At 39.3% G+C, this 21,103-nt stretch overlaps 1 protein-coding gene across 1 annotated transcript in view; it reads right to left on the bottom strand.

Moving 5' to 3' along the window:
* Positions 1–21,103, bottom strand: part of rarb (retinoic acid receptor beta) — a 111,377-nt gene that overhangs the window by 11,795 nt on the left and 78,479 nt on the right. Inside the window, exons 4-5 of the mRNA XM_002932404.5 lie at positions 19,341–19,501; positions 7,842–8,018 (exon numbers count right to left, since the gene is read on the bottom strand). Coding sequence (XP_002932450.2) covers positions 7,842–8,018; positions 19,341–19,501 — 338 coding nt within the window. The remainder of the gene's footprint in view (positions 1–7,841; positions 8,019–19,340; positions 19,502–21,103) is intronic.

Raw genomic sequence — 21,103 nt, 5'->3', positions numbered from 1 at the left:
CTCTTAAGTGATGTTAATTCACATATATTATTTTAGTTTATTTGTGCCCAAACTTGCAATATTTATAGAACAAATTTTATAACAGAATTGCATGAATGTATGAATGTATTTATAGGCACTATGAAAAAAGTATACAGGTCTCTAATGGAATTAAAGTTGATGGGAAGTACTGATACTGATTACTGATCTCACCTTGGCATTAGCATTAAAACTCAACTTGAACACATTATCAAGTGCTTATTAACAATCACCTATTGAATAGTTCTGAACATTGTTTTGCATGGACAAAAACCCTAATGGAGTCTAGAATATCCCTACCTCTGCCATCCACTTTCTCTCTAGATCAGTAAATGAAACATAATGGGCAGTACCAAAAGGAAGTTCAAGGACAGAAGAAAAAATTTATTAAATAATTATAGTAAATGTATTATTTGTGCATGAAATGGCCAGGGCACACAATCAACTTGGTCACTTGGTGACAGGGTAGCTTTGTCAGCATGGTAGCACATGCATTATTTATTTGTTTTAGTGACCAATCCATAGACCAGTATTATACATGGACAACAAGGCGGTGACTGAGCTGCAATGGAAGGATCTCTCGGGGAGCACTTCCTGTACCACTGCCAGGCGTTCCTTGTTCACTTTGCTATGGATTTTCACCATTTAGGTGCCAACTTATGCCATTCTGAGTCCTCAAAAAGTCTGCACATCTGTCCATAGCCTACATTCTATGCATATTCCAAGTTCAAGTAGGAAGTGCTTGACACTCAGTGGTAGAGCAGTCCTGTCCTAGCTGAGCACTAAAATAAACTGAGAGTGCAAGACCCACTGCTGCATCTCCACATTGCTAGTGTGGGGTCACTGTTCTGGGTCTAGGGCTGAATCTAAAATAAGTGGCAAAAAGTGCTGTGCTGTGAATGTTCTGTTGTTATCTAATTACCTAACTGAAATTGGTCATAAATGTTTAATCTCAAATTAAAAAGCAAGAGTTGTGTGTGATAGGGAGATTATGAAGCTATGAATAAAGATAAGCTGGTAATGGAAATGAGGCACAAATGCAATTACAGGTAAATGAGCCTCTGATCTTTTGCATGGAGTTCTCATGAACTGATGTGCGCCTGTGTGTCTATGGGGGGGGGGGCTGGGATGAAGCTAGTTAACCCCTTCCCTCCCACATGAGAACCCAGCCTTTGCAATGCTCTCTGCTTCCCAGCTGGGCTTCATATAAATCTTACTGGGCCAGGTGCCATGCTATTATTCTCACACTTTCATCACATGCATATTCATGCCATCATGCGCACAAGAGACAGCCGGAGAAGCACTGGGATCTGTAGCGTGGGGGGAGGGACACCCTCGCTGTGCGGTGTATTTGGTATATCCTCAGTGAATTTGGCAAGGAAGCGGAACGCAGGGTAAATGACACTGCATATTATCTGCAAGGAATGCTATGGATAATCGTGTCTGTTTAGCTGAAGCACAATCTCTTTATTAAGGTTTGTTACACAAGAGAACTGCACAATTTCACTTTAAATTAAAGGGAAACTATAATTGCTGATTGTTGTTTAGCTGCTTAATCCATTTTCTCTCTCAGGGGCTTTCATCTATCTGTGTACACAGTCTGTTGTATACACAGAGTACCATGGACCCTCTTTCTACCTATATCTCATTACCTCATGTGCGTAGGCATGATCCTTGGGCCTCCTTATGTCCTAGGGCCCACTGGCAGTTACACCCTCTGCACCTCCCTGTATTATATCTATGACACTGTGTGGGGGATATACAAAAGGAAAGCAGGCACTTAAAGGGTTAAAACTGACATGCAGCCTTCTACCAGATGTCTAACTGATGCACCATGAGAAATGATACTACTATGTACATAGTATGTACTGCTATGTACTACCTCTACATATGTTACATGTGCATTACATTTAACCTTAGGAATAACAAATATTCACAGTGAAGTTATGACAAAGTTCTTGAGGCTGTGTGAAGCCCTGGAGCCCCCACACAACTGTACTGAGGGCTTACAGAGTTACCCCTGCAGATAACATGTTCAGCCCAGAACATATGATAGTGGTAACTAACACAATTACTAGCTACATGCCAGAACTGTGCCCATGTTGTTGGATTGAGGCACTGGATAAGGTCCATTTGCAAGGTACAAATTACACAAAATCTGCCCAGTTTGCCATGTTTGCCAACATTTTTTCCAAGAATTCCAATGTACCTTTACCTGCCGTAATCTATACAGCTTTTAATACAATAATGATGCTGACTGGCATTGCTTGCTACTGCTAAGTGTATGATCCACATGTACCCCCAGTCCTTCTCCATCAAGGATTTATAACTAACCCATTAATGCTATAAGTGGCTTGCATATGTTATATCCTAACCTTACAATAATCTGAATCTCATCTGTCCAGATCCTGACAAAAGGATGCCACATTCTGGAAGGATTTATTTGTCCTGCATAGCTTTGGGTCATGGGCAAACACTGATACAAAGCCTTCAGCAAAAACAGTAATGAACAGATCAAATAGAAATGCAACCAGTACAGAACCCTGTGGCACAGCATCTATCCCAGTTAGAGATTGTATCACTAACTCTGTACCACTAATACTCACAATCTTTTAGCCAATTCTCTATCCATGTACAGATAACACCACCAACCAAGCTGTTATACTATATTCACTATATATACTATATACTATACTATATATAGGAGCGGTGTTTCGGTTCCTAAGACCATCGGAAATAGGTGTTTTCTGATGGTCTTAAGCGACCCCTGTGAAAGGGTCATTCGACCCCCAAAAGGGTCCCAACCCACAGGTTGAGAACCGCTCACCTAGCAAGTAAATTTCCAGTTCCCATGTGTCTCAATGAAAAAAGGAACCAAAAGAATGACTGGTGTGAATAAAGCAGGTAAGGCGACAATGTTTAATTATTATTCCTTTGAATTTGTATCCCAGGTATAATTTAATAAAGCAGACTCAGGCGTGCATGTGTGCTATTCTAGGACTGTATCTTCAGCTTTTATGTTCCTATAAGTCTGTATTTTGCGTTAATTAAAGGTCTTGTTTTGAAAGTTTAGTCAGCAATCCCTAAAACCCACTCAAACTGTTTATTGAATGTTAAAGGTCTCAGAAGCAGGGCCTCGAGGCCATAAAGGAATATGATGATAGGTAACATTTGCTTGATTCCCATGGTAGAGACGGAAATTGTAAAGCAGGAGAGAATCAGCAGATCAGTCACACATTCCAGCCATCCTGAGCATGCAAGCGTTCCCTTTCTGTCTTAACAAAACTATCCATTTTTCACCAACGCCGGGCGCTCCCCTCAGAAAAGGCCAACAAAGGGAAGGCATACTGATCTGTGGGAGCTGGCTGGAGACTGGGACCGAATCAAACACTGGATGTCAGATTGAGGGAGCTGAAAGAAGATGACAGTGAGTTCAATAAATCATAGGGGGTCACAGAAAGGTGCAGGGCCGCTTAGCAAAATACATTTTGGGTGCAATAATATGAAAGCATTCAGCCATGTAACAGCTTCAAATATATGCTGGATGCCTTTTGAATTCTAGGCCTGAGAATATACAGCCCAGTAGCAGAACAACAATTACCAAGCAGCACCTCTGTATATTTCTGTATCTATCAGAGGGCGGCACAGCAGTGATTCTCAGGGTATAGGCACTTGCTGTGCTGCAAGAATGCATTCAAATGCCACCAGGGCTCATACCTGTATGTGTTATTTATGGTTACATTGTATTATGTAAACCAAGATACACACATATCCATTATATACAGTTAGAAAGTGGACTCTGCCCTGAAAAACTTACTGTGTAGAAAAGAGAGGAAACACACTTTTGTAAGAAACAGCCCTTGTATATATAACCTGCCCAAATAGCAGCTTCATCTGTTATTCTATGACACACTTAGCTTTATGGCTCTCCATTGTATTATAACATTTAAGTTGCTGTCTCATCACATGATACTTCATCATTCAATAGTGAGTTATTTTGTTCTGATGATGAGGGAGGAGCTGTCCTAGAGGTTAAGTGGCCCCTTCCATTGTGGCACTGCATCTCCGGCTGTAGGTTATGGGCCAGAACTCAATAATTGTATATTGTCATCAAAAATGGATGCCTTGATTAATGCATATCACCTTGATTTAGTATATAAATCAATATGTTACTATTATAAAAGCAGATTTGCCTAACAAGCCATAAATATTCTAATGGGAACCTCGAGATGTGTTTGTTTCTAAACAAATCTACAAATTAAAAGCTTGAAAAAGCTGTAGGGTATAAGGGAAAGAAAATAAACACCTCCAATCCTTCCCCAACTAACTTTACACAGAATCCTATAAGGATTCAATTTAAAACAATATCAAATCCTGTATTTGATGTATCCCTATAATCTAGTCATTTATAAAGGTTATGTAATAAAAGTCACACTACTTGCACCAGGTCTAATAACCCATAACAACCAGTCAGATGTTTGCTTTCAAATGGCTGACCAAACTCCTGATTGGTTGGGTTATGGGTTATTAGACATGGTCCATACTTTACAACTTCACCGAATCACCCTAACAGTTTTATGGAATAAAAGTTGGCAAATTTGCCTGAGTCTAGTAACCCATAGCAACTAATTTATTTAAACAGCTGGCCAGTAAATGCTACTCATGATTGGCTGCTATGGGTTACTGCATCAATAACAAACTTTGCAGCTTTTATTACATTACCCCTTAAGCATCAATGAAAAATTAATTATATAATACTGTCCTCCTAATGAAATAGTGTTCAGTTTTGCCTTCTGATGTTTTCAAATTAAGGCTGCAAACTGGCAACATAAGCACATATAACATAGGGCTGAGAGAAATCATAGTGATGTGGTGTAACAATCTAGGTCTGAGAAAAATCCCTGTGCGTTGGGGTTATAATGTAAGTGTGCAGAGAAGCATCGTATGCTAGAGCTTGAGAAAAAAAAAACATTGTGCTTATTAAATCACAGCATGTGTACGGGAATAGGAGGGAGGCAGTGCTCACTTATCATAATAGTGTAATAATGGCAGGCATGTAAACGTTGATGTATGGTTATGTCTTGTGGAGAGAGAGACCACACACATTAAGGAGATAAGAGAGTACAGTAAGAACGAATTCACAGGGAGAATAACCTCAGGGCAGCCCCAGTTTCTTTCCCTTAGCAGAACAGAAGAGAGTTTGACTCAAGCCCTCTGTTTTTGCTGTTCATCAATGTCAGAATTGAGAGTCTATTCAGCAGAGCTTCTGGCTTGGTATGAGAGGAGGTCACAGGGTACTCAGAGAGGGGATCTGTTTGACTCTAGAAACAACATGATTAATACCAGCGCTGATCCATCTGGGTTAAAGGATAACTCCAAGTCTGTAAATCATTATATCTAATAATGCTTTTTATTATTACCCTTTCCTAAATTGGGTTTTGTCAAGCTCATGTTCAGGACAATTTCATTTTTGGTAATCCCCAGGATGGTTGTAACTGGCCTAATATATGTCTTGGGACCCATTTTTATGGCACTGAAAGATACATGAACTACTTGTACAGGATGCTAGAAGGGTAACCCGAGACAGAGACCTGAAAGTCTGTGTGCTGCGTCTATCTGCATTTACAGAAAACCACATGCTTAAAATCATGCAAAGATCAGAGCTTTATGTCCCTTCCAGATATTACTGCACTTAGTTATTCCCTGTAGCACTCTATGTACAGTCTCATAGGAGTTCCTGCTCACAAGAGCATACCAACTAGAATGCTAAATATTGTATCATAAAATAAAAATGAAAGACCCTCCAGAAAAACCTTGGGCCATACTGTTTGCTTTAATGTACCATGTCCTGTGTTCAACAGCCCTATGCAGCTTGTTATACCCTCTCATCACTACTGCCCCCTCCTTTCCTTCCAGGTCCATCCTACAGTACCTTGCCTTTACCCCCTCTATCATGCAGAGCCCCCCAACACTGATGGAACATGTACCAATACTTTGCATGAAAATGGCTGCCCTACAGTGGGATAGATATTTCAGCAGCATGAAGTCAAAATACATCCTGGTATTATAAACTATATTAGAAAACTCTAGGAAATGAGAGTCTCAAAATATATAACATAAACCTGCCCATACAGAAAACACTTTTGTGTAAATTCAAATATATTTTTTATATTTTGTGAAATCTGTGTCTTTTACTCCTACTTCTTCTTGGTACAGTCAGATCCTGCATTACTTCCTGTCAGGTGATCAGTGAGTGACACAGAACATTACAACATGGTGGCTTTTGGTAAAACATGTGAAGATTTACTGCTATGTAAATGTCAATTAAATAAAATTCTTTAATAGGCCATTTATTAGAATAAACTGTAAGTTAAGTTTATATATATTTAGTGACAGTGATGCACTTAATTCTTTGCCCATCTAGATGTTATTACATTAAATGTCCCATTATCCAGAATGAATTTTTCTGTTCATTTAGGAACAATTACTCCATAAATGATGCGTTGTTGAGGCTATGAATCTGTAACCACAGCTATCATCATTATGAAGACACATCTACATATGTGCACAGTACATGCATGTTTATCACATGTGCTCCACTTCCTGCCACAGTTTCATGGATGATAATATATGGATAAGGAGTGAGAAACACACAAATCTGTAACTGCACATTACAGTATTGTCCATATGGTCAGGAGGAATTACCTACATTTTATAATGATCCCCACTGAGCGTTCAATTTTGCAGTTAATTTTAGGAGCAATTGCTTCTATACTTCAATGAGCAGAAATGGCAACTCTGGCCTTTACTGTGGCAAGAACTAACCAGCCCAATTTTTATACTTGTAACAACAATATTATGATGGCTTTTCAGGTTAAGCAGAAAGGTTCAATAAGAAATAAAGGATCTGTTCATGTGCTGTCTTTGACCCTAGCATGAAAAAGTGCTTTAATAAACTTCCATTTTCCAACCTATTAACTAGTACTTTGCCCAGTTCAACTTAGTAAATGAAGGATTATTTTAACGGCTGGCAGCACAAAACATACATTATCCCCATCTTGTGAAAGTGTGGACAGTATTGTTGGATCAGCAGCATATAGTGCTCCTGTTTGTTTAGTATCCCTACTAACTGACTACTAACTTCGCCCAGTTCCACTTCCTTTGTCATTATCAGTTAGAAAAGCTCCCATACAGCACATTTGGCCCAGAATAACTGTGACATTACAGCTGTTTCTGGGCAAAATTTGGAATTTTATGTCAGATAAATGCTGCTGTCAGGATGAAATTGAGGGAAAATGCCACAGGGGAGGAAGTGATAATTTGGAGGGTCCCACCCATAACAAAAGTGGGCCAATATAAATCTCTGAAATCTATATTACACATATATAGTTTGCTTAAAGGAACACTTCAGTGTAAAAATTAAACTGGGTAAAAATGTAACCTATAAAGGCTAGAGTGGGCAGATGTCTAACATAATAGCCAGAACACTACCTGCTTTCCGCTCTCTAACCTCTTAGTTAGTCAGTGACTTTAGGGGGGGCCACATGGGACATAACTGTTCAGTAAGTTTGTGAGCACTCAGGTCAGTTCAAAAACTGATGTTCCATATGCCCCCCCTCAAGTCACTGATTGGTTACTGACTGCTAACAGCTTAGACAGCTTTAAAGGAGGAAGTAGTGTTCTGGCTATTATATTAGACAGCTGTTCACTCCAGTCTTTATAGATTACATTTTTGGCTAACTAACTATAAACACCAGTCTATCTATTTTACCCAGTGTCATTTTTAAATTTAAAAAAAACATGTTAGTCAAATAGCCACTTACCAAAATATCCAGACAAGCAGCTTTAAGTAGTGTGATCTGATCTGCTATGGTCAGACTGGTGAATCCAGGTAAGCGTTTTGCAAATTCCACTATTTTAATAATGCACTTTGTAGCAAGTTCGCTAAATTTGTCCCAAAGTCCAAGATCTAGCCGGACGCGCTGCTCTGCGCTGGAGTTCTAAAGGAGATCAAAAGGACAGATTTCATTTCTCACCGACTGATTTCATGAAACCATTTTTAATAAAGTCATAGGAGTTACTACAGGAAACCATTTATAATGAAACATAAAACAACTCACATGTTGGATATCCTGATTTTGTTTGAATAAAAATAGCATATCAGAGAGATATTACCCTGACCCATTAGGGATTCTACAATCAATATATTTTTGGCTTTTGTAAGTACTTGATTGTGACATGTTTCATTCCAATTGTGTGCAGATGAATCTGTTTATATGTTTTATGAGGAAAATAAAGTCAAAATAAAGTCTCAAGGCATATTATCCATGTAAGTGCTTCTTCTTCCCGTGTAACTGTAGGCAAGCCATTTATCTAAGCATTTCCTTTTTAGATTAGGAGTTAATAATGATGCATTATGAGGACAAGAAATACATTTGCAGGAATCTGAATGAATATAAATGGCCATAACATACAATGATTTGTGCAACTTGATCCAGAAGCATTTGCAGGAAGCATTTTGCTCTTGAAGGGACTTGTAAAACCATTTACTCAAATCGGTAATTAATGACAATATCAATAGCTGCAGAATTACCCTGTGGCACAGAAACTGCTTTATCCTAAAGCTATCATAGTAATACTCTGTAAGAGTAAGAAAATAATGTGCTCTCTAATCGGGTAGCAATGTTCTGTTGCTTCTCTAAGGTGGTAAATGGTACTGCAAGTGAATTTCAACACCAACAGTTTTCTAACCTAGTAATTCCTAATACAAAAACAGCTGGTCTACAAAACGGGTCTACAAAATGAGTCAAAAACCTGCTTCCAAAAGCTCCTGGAAAGTGCTGGAACTTGTACAACAAAACCAGCATGGTTATAACTTGTACATGCCAAGGCACAGACTGGGGTTCAAAATAGGCCCTGGCATTCTAAGTACACAGAAACTCAAGCAGCCCCCACCAGTACACTAAATAGTTACTGTCTATGGAATCTTACAGCAGCTCCTCTGGCCAGAATCCATAGACCAGGGGACCCCAAACTTTCCTACTTGTGAGCCACAGTCAAATGTAAAAAGACTTGGAGAGCAATACAAGCACCATTTCAGTTCCTGGAGGTGCCTAATATTGGCTATTAGGCAGCCTCTATGTACACTATCAGCTTACAGGGGCTTTATTTGGTAGTAAATCTTGTTTTTATTCAACCAAAACTTGCCCCCAAGTCAGGAATTCACAAATAACTACCTGGTTTGGGGGCACTGAGAGCAACATTCAAGGGGTTGGTGAGCAACATGTTACCCCTGAGCCACTGGTTGGGGATCACTGCCATAGACTGACATCCTGGGCCTGCACATGCCTGCTATACAACCTACATGTTTTTAGGATTAAAGATACTTAAGGAAAGCTTATGTTTTAGTAGGCATATATAGAGTAGGTCCCAAAAAGTCAAGCTTGTACTAGGCCCCAGATTAAAACATGGGTTTATGACAGTTAAGCCAGGAAACAGTACACTTGTAGGAAGAAATAGATAAGAACTAGTCTATAAGAACACAGTTCCACATTCTAAGCACAGTGTAAATTGCACAAAGCAAGGCAGCAGGGAGTTCCATAAATATTTAAGGGCTCATTTATAAGCAAAAGTGGCAAGTAAAAGTGGAAGTTGCCAGGCCATGTTTTTTACCCACAATGTAATGTTTTTCCCAACAACTAGAGCCTTATTCCAGCATTAAGGTGTCTACGCACCCACGCAATTGTGACCAATGCATTAAAGTGCATGGAATTCAACAGACCAACATGATTTGGACACAATTGCACTAAATATCTTTTGTGTTGGGATGTTGTTTTCAGTGCTCGAGGTCAATAAGACGTTTGTACTACAATGCACAGCTTCAATGAGTGGCTGTAGAAAAAAATACTTTTAATGAACAGTGCCAAATTATAACACAACTGCAACAAAAGTTACACGTCTGCAATTGGGCATAATAAATGAGCTCTAAAAATTCTTCTACCTTAATAACTACCTGTGCCTTACATTCTGCCCTTTATAATGGCATGGGCATAGGGGGATCAGATTACTTAAAAATATATATAATAAATACATATTGCAGGGCACTGGTTGCATTTACAATAAACATCAATCAGTTCAGCCCTGCTAGCTGGATTTTTTAGACGCTTCCCTGAACTTTCAAGTAACCTGGCCACCCTACACGGACGTATAGTTCCATGCTTAGAGTTGCTGCAGGTCAGATGGGGTACATGACAGATGTCTTGCAAACTCTTTTTCCCCCTCGTTGGGAAAATATACTTATCACTTCTATCACAGAAAATCCAGCTCAAGCAATCAATATCATGAATACATTGAGATGGAAGCACTGAGGTTAAGGACAGCTCTGTCACATATTATAACAATGCAAAGCGCTTGCTACTAAGCCACGTGGGTTAACTGTCATCTGGGTGCCCTTTAAGACATTCCTGCCAGTTAGAAAGACTGTACATTCTTCAGATTTATTTTATTTCATCCAGAAAGGCCTAGGCAAACTGAAGCCCATCAAGAGGAAATGAGATCAAGGAAGGGAAAGGAAAATCAAGATGTGCAGTCATTCAGGCTGTAATTAAATTTAATAGCCAGTTTATCCAGTCCATAGAAAGACTGCATGGTAAAGAGATACACAATGCAGAGCCTAAAGCAGGAAATCATTTGGCAATAGTTTATCCATCTGGAAAAAAAAGACATTGCATGAAACCAGCAAGTGTGAACAAAATATTCATCAGCATTATGTGAGATTACTTTATCATGCAATTGGGTTTGACACATATTCTATTACACATAATGCACTGTATCCCACACAGAATGCAAATGCAATATCCAGAGATGGAGCGCAAGAAACAATAGGCCTTTCTGTCACTGATGCGCCTGTCCCAAACCCCATAATATTAAATAAATATATTACTAATATTGTTCTTGGTTTTGGCTTCTCATTCATTTCCTAATGCCTTAGTTCAGAAAAAGTGCTGGGGAAATAAGAAGTAATTTAAAGGGGAACCAAAGTCCAAAGAGAACTTTTAAACTGCACCCAAACTGTACACAAAATAAGAGTATCACCTAAGAGAACTATGGCAGAGCTACACAATGGGGCTCATTTACAGCCACAACTGCTGTTTATATATTAGTCTCTCATTCAAACCACTCCCTGGTTGCTAAAGTAATTTGGACCCTAGCAACCAGAAAGCTGCTGAAACTATAAACTAGAGAGCTGCTGAACACAAAGATAAATAACTAACAAACTGCAAATAATAAAAAATGAAGATCAATTGCAAATTGTCTCAGAATATTACTTTCTACATTATACTAAAAGTTAAAGGACAAGTCAACTCAGGATATCATTTTTGATTAATAAAAGAAAACAAAATTCTAAGCAACTTTGCAATATACATTCAATAAATAGTTGTAATGGTTTTTGAGTAATATGTATATATAACTGCTATTAAAAGCAGTGTCTGTCTGTCCTTTCCATTCTCTGCCCTGGTGGCTCTGGCAATTGAAACAATGTAACACAAGGCAGCAGACTGACAGACTTGACTCACTAATACATTCATATTGGAAAGTTGCTTAGAATTATGTTTTCTTTTATTAAAGGACATGTAAAGCCTACATTTGCCTACAATGTATATCAGTTGGGCACATCACCCCCACCCAAATGGCACCATTTGTACTGCATATATCCCCTCCGCTTGCCAGCACCATCACATTTTCCTAAAACAAATAGCAGCTTTTACCCGGCGGCCATTTTTCCTCTGATACATAATTAGTTACATTTAAATCTGCAAACAGCCTACACACACAGACCCTTATTCAGCATACATTTCATCAAGAATACAGGCTCACACAGGCACAACTGTCTCTGATAAAAGTTCTGCTTTGTTTGAGCACTGTAATGGTAAGGCAGAGCTCTGGAAAAAAAAACTGACAGCTAGAGCTGAGTTTCTATGAGAACCAGCAACGCCATCTCCTCACTGCCTGCTAGACTGGGAGGCGTTTAGTAATCTGAGCTTAGAACAATTGAGCATGCCCACAAGCCAGAAGTCAAAGCAAATTCCCGAGGGGGGGGCGAGTGGGTTACAGGAGGAGAAGGAAATCTAAGTGATAAAGGCGATGCTGCAGCCTTACTATTAACCTCTGGACAACCAGAGTGGCAGGTATTGAAAGATTTCAAAGAAGCTGTTCACTGATTAAATTTTTTTGTGTGGGCTTTACATGTCCTTTAAGCAAAAAATTATTTTTTGGGTTGACATGTCCTTTAACAGGTAAAAGGTAAACAACCCCTTTAAGCCTAAAGAATCACAAGCAGACACTGAACACCGTTTTCAGCGCATTTGCAAGTTAAACTCCCCCAAGCACCCACTATTATGCTGGAATTATGGGAAAAAAATCTGCAATCTGGGTAAAAAAAATGCATTTTACACGCTGCACTTGAGCTCATAAATGAGCCCAAATATGTCGGCACTTATGTATGAGAAAATAACGGGGGGGTATTGGGGGGGAGTGGAAATTTATAATAGAGAAATAGGACAGAGGGGCCATTTTTCCAGAACACCCTTTAGAAAAAAAGATTGTAAAAACCAGTCTTGTCTGACCTGCGGCCCCTTATCTTGTCTGACATGGAGACCCTCATCTTGTCTGACCTGCAGCCCCTTATCTTGTCTGACCTGCAGCCCCTCATCTTGTCTGACCTGCAGCCCCTCATCTTGTCTGACCTGGAGCCCCTCATCTTGTCTGACCTGGAGCCCCTTATCTTGTCTGACCTGGAGCCCCTCATCTTGTCTGACCTGGAGCCCCTCATCTTGTCTGACCTAGAGCCCCTCATCTTGTCTGACCTGCAGCCCCTTATCTTGTCTGACCTGCAGCCCCTTATCTTGTCTGACCTGGAGCCCCTCATCTTGTCTGACCTAGAGCCCCTCATCTTGTCTGACCTGCAGCCCCTTATCTTGTCTGACCTGGAGCCCCTTATCTTGTCTGACCTGCAGCCCCTTATCTTGTCTGACCTGCAGCCCCTTATCTTGTCTGACCTGCAGCCCCTTATCTTGTCTGACCTGCAGCCCCTTATCTTGTCTGACCTGGAGCCCCTCATCTTGTTTGACCTGGAGCCCCTCATCTTGTCTGACCTGGAGCCCCTCATCTTGTCTGACCTGGAGCCCCTCATCTTGTCTGACCTGGAGCCCCTCATCTTGTCTGACCTGGAGCCCCTCATCTTGTCTGACCTGGAGCCCCTCATCTTGTCTGACCTGGAGCCCCTCATCTTGTCTGACCTGGAGCCCCTCATCTTGTCTGACCTGGAGCCCCTCATCTTGTCTGACCTGGAGCCCCTCATCTTGTCTGACCTGGAGCCCCTTATCTTGTCTGACCTAGAGCCCCCCAGCTGCTGTTGAACTACATCTCCTATCATTAAGGAAATAATAATAGCGCTTTACTTTCCTTATTCTAGTTAATTACTCACCACCCACATGGTGAAACATGTGTCTTTTTTATGACTTAATGTCCTTCAACAGGAAGTTGTACTTACCATGGTTAGGGCCAATGCTGAGAAAGAGTTAACAGTAAATATGTTTTGACTTCTGTCTCTAGTTTAATATTTATCTGACTTCCAATCTAGAATACAAAGTGGACCCCCAGAGACTACAACAGGCTTGGCCACAACATTAATTCCTGTTATTTAACAGTACGTCGGCATTGATTGTTTTGACTAAAAGCAAGAATAAGCAGCCACAACTGAGAGGCACGTAGAAGTTTTGCCACTATCAGCAGTTCCACAGCCAGGTCTAAACATGAATTGTATGGTTTCCCCTGTATTAACAATCACAGGAATATCAATTTCCTTTGAAAATATAATAATCTCTGTTATTAACTATACATGAAAGCTGAGGAGATTGGTCATTGTCTTCATAACACTGCTTCATCTGTGTCTTCATTGGAATCTGCAGACTGTCTGCCCGCCCTCAAAGGACACAATTTTTTCCTATTTAAATAAATGATTACCCTTTCAAAATTATGTTTCGCATTGCGAGCACTGGAACTGAACCACATCACTGACATTTCACTGGCGTTTGACTTGAATTATTTACGCTTTTAAATTCTTGATTACACCTCATGCTTACGTATCAGGGCATGATCCAGAGAGTATTATGGCTTGCAAAATGAGAAGAGCAAACTCTATCTTCAAAATCTATTACTTGGTGCTTTTGCTGACAGGGTGTAATGTTTCAAGCTGGAGGTTACCCGGGGTGCTTATTTGATGGTGCCTAAACACAATCACAGCTATAAGATGAGGCACTCAGCAAACTCACACACAAAAAGTGCTGCAATCATGATTTTAAATATGCAAAATTAAATTACGAAGACAAATCTTCCAGGGACTCAGTAAAGCAAATCATTAGAAAAAGAGAAAATACAAACAGTATATTCTGGATCAAAACCCCATAAACCCTGCAACCCTTGGTTTATACGGCTCCAGGGTATATATACTGCTCTATACAGCAAGCAAAAGTTTGGACAGCCCTTGGCAAATGATATATTTAGTTAATTTTGTAAGTAATAAGTAGAAAACAACCGCTGCAGTAATCAGCATATTAAAAAAAAACATATTTGCACAGTTACATTTTACTTTACCAACTTTAAAAAACAGGAACTAAAAAAAAATTGTATTTTGTTGTCCAAAAGTTTTGATCCCCTGGTAAGTCAGTATTTAGTAAAAACCCACTTTGGCACAAATCACAGCTTGTAAAAACCTATTGTATTCACCTGAGAGCCAGTTATTTCTTGTTGTAGGGACATTTGCCCACTCTTACTTGCAGATGTCTTCTAATTCCAACATCTTCCTGGGATGTCTTTCATGTTTAAGATCTACCCAATGTTTAAACCAAGGAACTGTGGGGGTCATCCCTTAAGCTTGCTTTTCTTCAACTAGCTTGTGGTGCCTTATGAGGTATGTTTAGGATTATTGTACTTGACTTTGTAATTGTCAACAGGTGACAAATGAACTTTCACTTGAAGCAGCGTTGGGGGTTCTTCATGGTGAGGGCAGTGAGGTTGGGGAATGCCCTGCTGGGTGATTCTATTAATCTGCCTATAAGAGGGGCTTGGATGACTTCTTGAATAAGCATAATATCCAAGGCTTTTGTGATCTTAAGATCTATAGTCAGTTTAGTTAAGTATAGTATATGTATACATATTTACATGTATTTATTTATGTCTGTTTAAGTGTTTGTATATACATGCACTGGGGTCTTTTGGAAGGGTTGAACTTGATTTTTCCATCCTAAATTAATGATGTAACTATATGTAACTCCTAATGGCAATTAAGCTCAGGGACTGCACAAAAACATTATCACAGGACAAGTGGAAGGGTGTCCAAATGTTGGCACCTATGTTTTAACGTTTGTAAAATAAAATGTAACTGTGCATTGACATTTGCAAAATGTTTTTTTTTAATAACCTTATTCCTGCAATAGTTCTTTAAAAAATAAAGGCAATATCTATATAACTTTGCCAGGGGTTCCCAAACTGTTGCATTTAACTGCATTATCATTATTCCGCTTTGATTTATGTTTTAAAGGGAGTGTTGTAGTGGATTTTTGTGTAAATTTACAAAATCTACACAATTGTGATTGAGGGATGGTCCATAATTATCCACACCCAGCACCCCAGCAGGACCTGAGCTTAAGAAGGAAGTCATTAGCACAAACAAGTTTATATCAAGAAGCCTGGCAGTTTTGGTTTCTGTTTTTTATTCTCTAAAATAGGATTCTCCACCTGAAACCATAAAGGCTGAAAGAGGCCTCGAAGAGATTTTGGCCCCCAGTGTCCACAGAATAATTTTTTAAACATCATTGTTACTAATCCACCACCAACACATTTAAACTACTGGTTAACTGACTCATGGCACAGTAAATGTTAGGGCTCTGGCACACGGGGAGATTAGTCACCCGCAACAAAACTCCCTGTTCGCGGGCGACTAATCTCCCCGAGTTGCCATCACCTGCCATCCCACCGGCGAAAATGTAAGTCGCTGGTGGGATGGCACACGTGGCGGCGCAATTTCGGCAAATCGCAGAAGTTGCCTCGCGAGGCTTTTCCGGCGATTTGCCGAAATCGCGCCACCGCGTGTGCCATCCCACCGGCTAACTCTGATAAGAAAAATCTGTCTGGCTTGTGCCCTTAGCTTCGCTTCATAGTTCCTGGCAAAGGGAACGGTTGGTTCCTCAACATTCTCTACCTGCCTGTTAAAGTTGGCAATAAAAAGTAGTTATTGGTTCACACAACAAAGAGTTGCTTTGCCTGTGTGTGCATATCTCCCGCTGTGCTAACTTACACCCATCAGAGGAAGCATCCAGTGAAGGATACATGGAATGTTCTCTCTTAATCATTTAAATCCTGTAAATTTAAACACTTGAGTGCTTCCCTATTTATATCTTGTTTATTTTGACTCTCTCTGTATTATTTATAGGAGCAGTATACCAAGGGCCCTATTTACCATATAGACATACTGTCCTGATTTTCACGGGACAGTCCCTTTTTTAACAGCTCAACCCACAGTCCTGGATTCTTACAGAAAAGTCCCTTATTTTCCTTTGATCTCCTGTACTGAACGCTAAAAAAGATACAAACCTAATTAGATTTTGGCAGAGAGCCCAGAAATCTTAACAAGCAATACCTGCACTTAGATACAATGTTTCTCAGACTTAATTAAATAAGTGGGCTTTTGGCAGAGAGCCCAGGAAGTTGACAAGCCACACCTGCACTACAATTGTAACTAATAAGTTAAACAGGTCTCTTGGAGAAACCGAGACTTGCAGCTTAAAGGGCAATTTAACCTGCATTACCCCAAAACCCCCAGAAATGTGTTCAAACTTTAAATAACCTGCTAAATTTTGTAAAATGGGAGTGGAATTTAGGAGGTGTGGGCACAAAAATGGGCATGGTTAAAAAAAATTTCGCCACAATACACACGCCATTTCTTTTTGTCTCTCTTTCCATTTTCCAAATGTTAGGAGGTATATATAGGCACTCGAGGGCATGTGCCTAGGGTGCCAGCTTCAGGTGGGCCCTCGTATGCCTATATGGTAAATAAATATTTTTTTGTGAAATAAACCTCTTTCCACTGCCACTGGATTCTTTCCTATGAAATCTAATGACAATGGGTTAGAGGTAGGGGGCACCTGGCTGGCAACACAGGCGAAAATGACATCACACACCCAGAAGTGACATCACACGCAGCACATTGCATGATGACATCACTTGGGTGCAGCAGCGGTCTGGTGCCTAGAGCAGCACCGGACCAAAATACAGATTGGAGTACACCCCCTTTTATAAATTGAGTATCATGAAATGAACATACTTTTTGCCAAAAATCTATGGTTTTTTGTTAATTCTTGATCTAAACAAGGTAAACTGGGAAACTACTCAATGCTTGGTTCTTGTGTCGACCATAGAGACCGTAGGTACCCCTGCCTCCCCACTCTTCCACTTCGCCTCTGAAGTTATGGTGGCCATACACCGGAGATCTCTAAGCAAGCGAATCTTCTTCCGATATGCTCACCTAAAGGTAGGCGATATTGGGCTAATTATATCATTTGACCCTAGAGCCAAACAATCGAATTACAAAGGCAGAGGCGGCACTGGATCAGAAACCACATCAACTTCCCCAATCACCCCCATTCAATGCACCCCATCATCTAAACATCAACTGAGCATTCAGTGGTGTGTTGCTCCAACAGAATTCCAGATGTTTAGAGAATCTGGGGCAAGAAATAGGTGAAGCTATTCTTTTCCAATGCCTAATGACATGCTTTCCCTTTTATTTTTGCCTGTACAGTTCTTAGTCTTTTGTTTTTAAATTTAAGTATAGCTCATATGGCTGAGAATTGAATTACATATAAAATATTTAGCAATAACAAAATGAAGTTTATAAACATTAAATACATCTCTACCAGCCAACTGTGGCTGTTATAAGCATGCATTCCCGCAACAGGAGGGAATTTAGCTCCACTTGACAATTCTGAGACTGAGATCCCCCACCATGGTCTAAAGTGTACCTTCATTATTTAGATCTATCTAGAGATATCCTTTTCTATTTCTCTCTTTGGCAGACTGTACAGGAACTTATACAAAAAAGCTTGTTTGAATGTTCTTCTGTCTTTAAATACTAATGCATAATTAATAAATTAATTTATATTGTTGGGAAAACAAACACAATATTTTGCTAAAACCACAGTAATCATTATAGTACAGGTATGGGATCTGTTATCTGGAAATCTGTAATCCAGAAATGTGAAGGTCATCTCCCATAGAATCAAATAATTCTGATTTTTAAAACTGATTCCTTGTAATTAAGATGTAATTAAACCTTACTGGAGGCAAACAATTCCTTTGGGTTAATTTAATGGTTAAATGAATATCTAGTAGACTTTTGCTATGGAGATCCAAATCATGAAAATATCCCCAATCTGGAAAACCCCAGATCCTGAGCTATCTTGATAACAGGTCTCATACCTATTTTATATTTCCTATAACACTCCTGGATAGATTGGCACGTTGTTAAAATGCACCAGAGAGAGAGACATGCCCCTTTTTAATTTTACACACACTGAATAGCCCCAAATAATCACAATCACAATTTCATAACAGGGTCAGATATTAAAATAATTTTCCTTTCTTGACATAACTATAATACTGGTTTGTTTGCTTCTTGATTTGGTCTTCCTAGTTGGGGCCCTTATAAAATTTAATGTATACTTATACTGTAATGTCACCCACTGTGACCTATAGCACTTACATTTGCCCATTTGTGTCTGTTAGTTACCCCTCCCATATAGATTGTAAGCTCTACGGGGCAGGGACCTCCTTCATCTTGTGTTTCTGACTCTTATTGCAACTGCACCTTGTATTTATTGTATTTATTGTTGTACTTTGTATTTATCCATTATCTTTTGTATTTATCCATTATCTTTAACCCCCTGTCTGTATTAATGAATTCTACTGTACAGCGCTGCATACATAAGTAGTGCTTTATAAATAAAGATATACATACATACATACATACTTACTGTACATGCAGTGGGAATAAAATGGGCACTTATAATGTGACATTCAAGTGAGTTAGATCTATCTGCAGCACAAGAATGGAGCAAAGGTTTCCAGATGATTACAAAAAGGAAAATTAACCTTTCATATATATAATGACTTGCTGTAGATAAAGAAATGAAATGTAACACATGCAAGTACTTCTATTTCAGGAAAATACTACTATTACTAAATCATTAGCTGGATGAACTTACCGTAGTGTATTTTCCCAGCTGACATAGCGAGGGAAAGGTCTCTTGATGAGCTTTTCTGATTTTCTCTGTCAGGTCATCTAGCTCTGCTGTCATCTCGTAGTTTTCTATGCACTCTATCTTTGAAGGCTCTTTCTTTTTCTTGTTTCTGTCATTTCTGACGGCTGGAGGAAAGATGAAGACACTTTAGATATTGCATATGCAGCTGAGATGTAATGCAAGATCGTGTCCAAATGTGTGAGAGGTGGCATTTAATTGCTCCAACTGAAGGGAATATGAAATAGATACTACTGAGAGCATAGCTGATAAAGGCACACAAGGAGATGAGAAGCTCATTGCTCAGACTTAAGCAAGATAACAAACTCATCACATTAGCCAGCAAAATAAAATACCAGTTATTAGATACACTTACATACATCCAGAGATGCAATAACATTGGCCTTTTAGAGTCTTAAAGGGGTGGTTCACAGAAAAAACTATTGCTCTGTGAGGTTACAATTTTATTGTTGCTTTTTATAACTTATTCTTTTATTCAGGTCGTCTCATACATGTATCACCTCTCCCTGGTAGCTAAGGTAATTTGGACCCTAGCAACCAGATAACTGTTGAAATTCCAAGCTTGAAAACTGCTGAACAAAGAGTGAAATAATAAAAAAACTACATATACTAAAAAATTAAGAAAAATTGCAAATTGTCTCAGAATCTGCACCATACTAAAATGTATCTCAAAGGTGAACAACCCCTTTTAAACTAACAATTATGTTCAAAGAATTAATTAGAGAGGTGTTCTGTCTATTATTTTGATGGGAAAAAAAACAATTTATAGAAATGTATGTGTTTAATTCAGTGGTACTGTGGGAACTGAAGTACTTTTTGCGCGTTACCTTCATTTTTAATTTCCCTATAGGTTTATCCAATAGAAGTATTAAGAGCTGAGGTAAATTACATCTTTTGAATTTTACTAAAAATACTATCTTGTGCTCGCTCTTCCACAACTAATTTCTCCTCCAATCAGTGTTAAGGCACAGCGTCCACACAGAGAGGATATGCAACCTCCCAACTCAGACTTCAGGGGAGAGTAGTTGAGGCAAAAACAAGTGTTAGGAACCACGGGCAGATACCTGACTATAGTCCATGCAAGTTTCAAGCATTGGTAACTTTTTACTCCTCTGGAAATACACAGGCTGATCCATTCAGCAAGCAACTGCACTCTGAGTGGTCCCTCTCACCTTCCTTAGAAATAATTTTTCTACTCTGCAGGTGAGCACAGGCTGTATAGTTACAGCTCAATGTGCAACCTTGGGGCTCAAATGCAAGCCATCTCCTGCTGCCCATCCGTGACTATGCCATACCTTGCTTTGCACTGGAAAAAGCTACATGTGAAAGGTCCATGTCAGACCAGATATGCCACAGTTGGGTCTGGCTTGTTTACTTCCAAAGCTAAAATTGTGTTCAGTTTACCTGTTTATTTGCTTCCGCTGTTTCATTTAATAGCAATAAATTGCTTTAAGTGCTTATTTCTGTCTGTTTATTCAACATCAATGAGATGAATTCCCATCTACTTGTTTTCATGGTAAAAATATAATCTGTGATTATTCAGTGGGCATTACAAAATTACATTATTACTCTAAAGAAAATAATTCTGACTCAGACATGAACTTTCCCAAATGAGATCTAGCAATCTTTTACAAATAGAATGTCCTATTTGAATCTAAAATGATTAGATCATAGGTTGCTGCAATTCTAGTAACTCACAGCCACCTGTC

The sequence above is a fragment of the Xenopus tropicalis genome, chromosome 6, assembly GCF_000004195.4.
Source record: "Xenopus tropicalis strain Nigerian chromosome 6, UCB_Xtro_10.0, whole genome shotgun sequence".
Classification (NCBI taxonomy): domain Eukaryota; kingdom Metazoa; phylum Chordata; class Amphibia; order Anura; family Pipidae; genus Xenopus; species Xenopus tropicalis.
The sequence above is the reverse complement of the archived record's forward strand: the minus strand, read 5'-3'. Positions and strand labels throughout refer to the sequence as shown.